Source organism: Eurypyga helias, unplaced genomic scaffold (assembly GCF_000690775.1).
Source record: "Eurypyga helias isolate BGI_N326 unplaced genomic scaffold, ASM69077v1 scaffold1347, whole genome shotgun sequence".
NCBI lineage: Eukaryota > Metazoa > Chordata > Aves > Eurypygiformes > Eurypygidae > Eurypyga > Eurypyga helias.
This window is the reverse complement of record NW_010260877.1, coordinates 5295-12856: the sequence shown is the minus strand read 5'-3', so window position 1 is coordinate 12856 and position 7562 is coordinate 5295. Positions and strand designations below refer to the sequence as shown.

Sequence of the window (7562 nt, the reverse complement as noted above, 5' to 3'; positions counted from 1 at the left end):
TACACAGAAGACAGATGGAATTTGTGCCTCAAATGCCCATGGTTAGAAAATTTTTTGTTTGGTGTCATAGCAGAATTGGGGGATCCCTGACCACAATGCCCTCAGTTTTCCGTATCTCTCACCTTTAGGGTAGTTTTAATTGAGTTTGAACTTAGTGAGTCCATGTGTTATCGGAAGTTGGAGAAGGGCAAAGCCAAGAATCGACCCCTGGTTTTGTTCAGCTTTAGCAGGGATGCAGTATAGAAGCGAAGTGCGCGTTTCACAGTGCGTATCGCATCAAGTTTTCCGGCGGGGCACCCTCTCCTGGTCCAGGTTTTGGGGCGTTAACGTGCTCTTTGAGTTTTACTGCTTAACATTTGAAAGGCTCTGCTTCCCCCTAGTGGCAATTCGCTTGGTAAATTCTCCTCCTCCCCCCCTTTCTTTTTTTTTAATCCTGACAAACTGGTTTTGACAATTTAGGATCTTTTCTTGACGTTGCTATTCAAAGACACTAGCCTACTCTTAAGGTTAACCCTGTCGTTCCCAGGCTGGTCCCTTATTTCCAGTGCTGAAATGCATGCAACTAACATCATCCAGCGTTAGGGAAGAGCCTCCAAGCTATGTCAGGTTGATGCAGGAATAGCGATAGGCTCGGAAGGTCTGCTGGGTGGAAATACTGCTTATGAATTAAGATAATAAAAGGTGAAGACAAAACCCGAGGAGATTATCTGAAATTTTGAGTGCATAGAGGATGTGGGTGCAACTTGAGCATTGACAGCTCTGGAGCGTGAAGCCATCTGCTCTTCATGCTTAAATATTAGTGTGAAACTAACTGCCTATATATGTATAGATGTTCTCTTGAATCAGCTGCAATCTGTCCAGGAAGCCAAGCTGTTGGGTTTTCTTTGATGCTGTGAAGAAAATGAAGATTCCAGCGAAATCTAAGCTAGCAACACTTGCCAGCGTCGAGCTGCATCCCTAACCCTGGCCTCTGACCACCAGCATCTCTCTTTCAGCTTCCTGTACTGTTTGGCTGTCAGAGGCTCAGACTGAATTTAAGAGAGTGGCTGAAGAAAACGTGACTTTGCCCTGTCACCACCGCCTGGGCCTCCTGGAGCAAGGGAGCCTGGATATTGAGTGGCTGCTCCACATTTCAGAAACAGTACAAAAAGCGGTAGGTTCAGCCATGATCAGCCTCTGCTGAGAAAATCATCTTAATTCTGTGTTGACATCAGCAGCAGACACCATTGACGTAAAGAGAATTCTGTGGTCGTCTTTGCAAGTTATTCTGATGAAATAAACAATGCTGAGAAAACACAGCTGATTTCTTTAGAGAGACTTGTAAGGTATTGAAGTTATTTAATATTCATACGTGTTGTGTCAGAACAGGTTGTGTTACGATCAAGTTTTCTTTAAATTAACACAGTTATTTAATCAGTCATCACTGGATAAACTTGAGAATTGCCCTTCAGATTTTCAGAAACTACCTTGGATTTTGTAGGCCTGGTTTTTGAAACCTTGGTTTCAGGAAAAAATATAGTAGTTTTGTACTTATAAAAATCAGGTCTGCAGTAACTTCAATTGGCTACCCAAAACCAGGCAAAATTATAGAGTGCTTTTATATATTATGGCACAAGCTGATGTCTATTTTGTCACTAGTGTAAATGCGCCACTACAAATCTCTGGCATAAACACAGTTTATGTATCAGTCTCAGACTTGAAATCCAGGTTTAATTTTTCACCCTGCCACAAGCTTCTTGCGTGACCTTTGGCATGTCACCTAACCATGCAGAACTTCAGTCTGCAGTTTCTGGAAATGCTCTGATTTGTTGTCCTGTGTGAAAGTAAAATTACAACTGGCTGATCAGCGACTGTCTCTGGTCCTCAGGTGATCACTTACTCTGGAGGCCGCATTTATGATGACCTGAATGAGGAACAGAAAGGGCGTGTTTCCTTCACATCCAACTTTCTTGCTGGAGATGCGTCCTTACAAATCATATCCCTGCAGTCCAGCGATGCAGGGAAGTACATATGTAAGGTTAAAAATGCTGGGCAGTACGAATGGGCTCGCATCACCCTGAAGGTTGTAGGTAAGGTCACTTTATTGTTCTTCCAAAATAAAAAAATCCCTAAGCTCATTTCCTGGAGAGAGATTTGTTTCAGCAGGGTATAAATACAAAGACATCTCGCAGTCAGTTTTCACTGTCCAACACTGTTTCTGCCTTTGCGTTTTTTGGCAAAGGACAGGACACAGGAAGAGCCAGAAGAACTGTTTTGAGGTAAGTATAATCACCTGCAAAATCATATGAACTGTTCTTTCCAAATTATCTCTATGATCTCATCACACAAACCAGACTGATATTCTAGCTTAGCTGGCGATCCCCTGTCCAGCTCTCCTGCTGAGGACTCTGGGATCATGTCTCAGGACCCCAAGCTGATCCATGTCAGCGGAGGTGACAAATAAGCTGCCAGGGTTAACATTTCTCTTCCCTGATTTCAGTTTATTGGTTGGCTTTTGGCACGTATCTTATCCCATGGAAGAAGTTCTGTTGCCTGCCAGATACTGTGGGGAGAAGGAAGAAATGGAGAAGCAGGGGGAGGGAAAGGATGTTCTCTATAAATAGTACCTAGGAGAGGAACACTCTGATACAGCTTCACTGATGCGAGTATCCAAGAGGCAAACTACCTCCGGGTATTATAAGGTGTCATTTCTATGTCTGAGCCAGCCAGCTCCACTTCTTAGACTATGAAGTTGCATGCAGTTGCAGCAAAAACCTCCTAACAAACATTGCTGGTGTAATTCCTTAATGCATTCCAGAGAAGCCAGCTCTTGGAAGTTGCTTAAATTACGTGCTTTGCCAAAGAAAAGGTTTTGCACCGAGAAAATAATGTGCTGCATTTGAATGATCCATCTTCTGTTCCTTCTAGAAAAACCTTCCAAGCCCAAATGCTGGCTGGAAGGGGAGCTGTTGGAAGGAAAGGAACTGTCCTTGCAGTGCCGATCCGCCTCTGGCACGGCACCCATCTCCTACCGATGGCAGCGCATAAACGAGGAAGACAAGAGAGCTGAGCATCTCCCGCCTACATCAAGAGTCAGTAAGTCAGGTCGTTTCCTCTCAGAGCTCTGGCACCCTCAAAGCCAGATAACCACCCACGCGTACGTGCACGTGTACAGTCACGTGCCTGCTTTTGGAACAGGGATCACTTGGTGGCAGCGATGACGACTACCAGTGCCTCTCACTGCTGCAGCTGCACGTTGCGCTGTGCTCCACCCTGAACTGGGGAGAGCACGAGGAGTTTGCCTGCGTTTTGCTGAAGGTTGATGTATGATCTTTCACAAGGCATCATGGATTGTTCTTGAACTGACTCAATCCAGAAGTTCAGTTTGTGCTTCTGTGTCCTATCTCCTGTTTCTTGGTCTTTTCTGATCAATCCCGGTGGTGTTTTTCTTGTTTCAGACATTTCTAATCCTGGGCAAGTCCTACTGAAAAATCTCACGCGGATGAGCACAGGGTTATACCAATGCATCGCCACCAACGAGGCTGGGCAAGAAAGCTGTGTCGTTCAGGTGACAGTGCAGCGTAAGTATTGGCACATAACCAGCATTCACCCCACCACAGAGCAGTGCTTATCCGTTGTGCTTGAGATAATAAACCATCTAAAGGCAGCTGGAAGGCCTGACTTTGATGTGAAGGAATGCGCAGAATAAAAAGCAACTTTTCACGCAAAAAATCCAAATTTAATAAATGTTGTCCTGAACACCAGAGATACAAATCAGTGTCCTACCTGATCAACCCCATCGGGGGTGTGTCCGTGTCTGGGTATCTGTCTTTTGCATATGTACGCGAGGAAAAGGGTGGTAGTTAGCACCGGCACTGAGGACAAACCCAAACATCACAGTTCAGGCGGTTTTTAGGTGCAGCTTCTCAGGAGAGATCATCAGGAGCTGGATCTGCTGTGGTGAAAAGCTGCTAATAGCAAAGTCTCTTCTGTGGAGATTACATAGCTTTGAAATTTTTCTGCCCAGCCAGGCCTGAAATGACTGGAATATGGTCATGCAGAATGGAAAACCTGTTTGCCTGAGGCATCTGAAGTAAAAGTGTCCAGGCAGCTTTTATGCCAATTGAAATGAATTGGTTTAAAACCTCACTTTGGTTTGCTAAACCCTCCACAGGGACAAGCCTCAAGGAAACAACTTTCAGCCAAACCCAACCTAACCACTCTTATCAAGTCATAAAGTAGCAGCTGAGGGCTCATACACACTAGGAAGTGTTCTCTCATTAAGTTTGTTAGTTTGAGTGACAAATGCCTTGCACCAGCACAGTATGGTCTTCCTTTCCTCCTTCCTCTCTACCCCGCTCAGGTCATTTTTTCCCCCAACTGAATAATTGATTCTGCAAGAGGATTGTAATCATTTCAGGGTGAGTTGAAAGGGGAAAAAAAATCATCACGGATTCATAGTTCAACATTCATACTTCAAATGCTCTTCTGCCTCTAGAAAACTGCTTGGTGCTTCATTTCGTATGTGGGTTGTCCTGTCTGTCTGCACTTGCTGTGGTTCTGTGTGCTGACGAGAGGATTTTCCCTGCCCTTTTCAGTTCTGACCCGTAGCTGAGGGCATAGCACTTGCGATCCCACCTTTCCAGTGGGAAGTGAGTTACTTTTCCCACTGTTAGCTCAGGTTTAGAAACAATGCCTGAAGAGAAACTGGTTCAACTTCTGTGTGGAGACACACCTAAATAAGTAGACGAACACATTCTGTTCTGATTTATACCCAATGCTGTTGTGGACTAGAATCTGACCACGAGACCCCAGGGAGAGTTTACTGATTAACACGGGGGTTTTTTCTGAACAACAGAGGCACAAAATATCGGCATGATCGCTGGAGCAGTTTGTGGAGTGGTGTTGGGACTTTCCCTCCTTTTTCTGGTGGTAAAGCTGACAATAAGGAGGAAAGAAAAGAAGAGATATGAGGAAGAGGAGGCACCAAATGAAATCAGGTAACGCCTGTATTTAATCTCCCACCTCCCACCCTCTCTTTTTTCAGTTTCACACATCTTTTCGCTACTGTTTTAAGTAACCTAGGTGTAAGTATCTTAAAAGGTTGTTCTAAAAAGACTTTTAAAGTCTTCCTGAACTATCAGTGACAAATTTATTGACTGTGAGAATCTTTGTGAAGACTTTCCAGAAAATTACAGATGAAAATGTGTCTTCCCCCAGGACAAATTAGCATAAAACTCAACAAAATATTCTCTCACACTTGCAATTTCAGCATTTTAAAGTATTTGCATAATCCTCTCCAGCACTAAATTCAACCCACTCTCCATTGTGGTTCTCAGAGATTTTTTTGAGTGTGTTGGGTTTGGTTTTTTTTCTTTTCAATTGCAATTTCTGTTGGGAATGCTACCAGGCAGGCAGGTTCCCACAGTCTTTCTTGAGTCTTTTGAACAACTGTGCTTTTGGATTTAGCTCAGGGTGAAAAATCCCCTGAGCTGCTGTGTGCAGGCTTGAGAAGCCTCGCCCTGAGAGGGTGTACCAAGAACGCTGACGCATGTTCTTTGAACTCATCTGCTACATGCGTGTGAGGTCTGCCACTTAACTCCCCTAAGCACGGATTGGTCTCCAGCCAAGGCAGCCTAAACTTCTCAGGAAGGAAAGTGCTGGAAAAAGATATTTGCAGGAATGAGTTTTAGCTGCTCCTGCCCTTGAGGAAACCTTTTGCCTTGTTCCATCCTTACATCTATTTGTAAAAGACCGCCTGCCCTCATAGGACATTTAGATACCATTTGGCATCTCTCTAATCCATTCAGCAGCTGATTACTCTGCCTGATGGTCAGATTGCCAGCAAGAGGGTAGTCTGCTGATTTCTTCCCTTCCCTTTTTCCTGTTCTCTTTGCTTTCGAATCTTGCATGACTTTTTACTTTTAGTTTGGGTTTCAGCCTCACGTGTCACCTTTTCATGCCTGACTGTTACTTCTTCTCTCTCTGGGCCCAGTTTTTGTGCTTCTTTCACTACTCACTTTTTTTAACTAGAAGAACTGGTCTCAGCTAATCCTGTCTAGGTAATTTGTCGTTATGAGTAAGGATTACAGAGCACACAGTTCTATCTGAACTGCTTGCACTGACACTTGGCATTTGTTCCACAATGAAAAGCCACACACAAAGAGCCATGTATTCTAAATCCATTTGACCAATAGCTCCACAGAGCAACAGGGAGTTCAGTCCACAAAGTTACATAGCACAGAATGCAGAAAACCTTGTACCTTGCTCAAACTGCTGGACAAATATGCCCTGGGATTCGCAGTTTCAATAAGCAACTGCTTGTGGCATCAACAATTCAGTCAGGTAAAAGGTATAAGCATTTCTGTTCCTGTGGTGTTTGAGCCTTGTCATCTGTTCGATTGCAGAGAAGATGCAGAGGCACCCAAGGCCCATCTCGTCAAGCCCAGTTCCTCTTCCTCTGGTTCCAGGAGCTCGCGCTCAGGTTCCTCCTCAACCCGGTCGACAGCCAACAGTGCCTCTCGCAGCCAACGGACTTTGTCAACGGAAGCTACTCCCCATCTAACTCCTCCCCAATATGGCCAGAGGGAGACGGAAGGAAAAGAAATTGAGCCAAAGAAAGTCGACTACGCTAACCTGATGAAAATGGGAGCGACGCTGGTCATGGTGCCTGCCCAGAGCCGAGCGTTCCAGACCGTGTGACTGCTTGCCAGCCGTCCAGAGACTCCCTCTGCCCAGAAACACTTCACATACCACCAGCCACATAGGAGTTGTTAGATTAGCTAGTTATCTTCCTGGTCAGCTTCATTTTAATCACTCGTGATTATTCACACCACAAGAAGCCCTCCCACTCAACTCTTTCTTACATCTTCGAGCACTGAGGTTCTAATACAGAATTTTTTTTTTTTTGAAGATAGATACATTTGAGAGAAAAGGGAGCCTTCTTTTTAAATTGTCTTTTTCTGGGGAATGGAACACCGAGCATTTTACAACTACAACAGCTAGGCGCTGTACAAATGAAATGAAGCCAAACCTCAGGATTTTTTAAAAGGGATCAACAGAGACATAAAGACATATAATATGTCCGAGAGGTTTTGTGGAGAGGGAAAAGTCTCTTGTACTGGTTTTGGAGAACATTCTCAAAGATGCATTGTCTTATCTGAAGATTTTTGAGGCAGACCCTCTGCTGAAGGTGTTCAGCCTCAAAGGGAACTGACAGACGCTTCACGTTTTCTGCATTCAGTCTTCTAGTGAAATATTTTTGGAGGCTGGAACTAAAGTGGAAATGAAAGGATCACTCAAGAAGGCCAAGAGATGCAGTATTAAGGCATGTGTCTGAACTAATCTCCATACTAAAGAGAGAGGACCCTTTATGTCAAGGAAACAGAGGTGCTTTAATTGCCAAAATAAACTTAACGATGTACCCAGAGGGATACGGCCAGGAGCCTGATTCTGCTTTTATGATCAGCACTGCAAAGCCACAGAAACCCCACCTCGGTGGCATCTGTGGCAAATGAGCCTTAGTGTGATGAGAATTGGGCACTGAACCCAGAATGAAGGCGGTACCTCAAAAAGCGAGGGCT

General features: G+C 44.5%; 1 protein-coding gene across 1 annotated transcript; it reads left to right on the top strand.

Annotated features, from left to right (window-relative positions):
* Nucleotides 1-981: 981 nt before the first annotated feature.
* On the top strand, nucleotides 982-6681 carry CLMP (CXADR-like membrane protein; the record flags this gene model as incomplete). The annotated part of the gene is made up of 6 exons (XM_010155163.1): nucleotides 982-1153; nucleotides 1868-2069; nucleotides 2908-3075; nucleotides 3438-3560; nucleotides 4838-4979; nucleotides 6387-6681. Coding segments are annotated over 6 exons (1102 nt in total), but the record flags the coding sequence as incomplete, so codon positions are not given.
* Nucleotides 6682-7562: the final 881 nt, after the last annotated feature.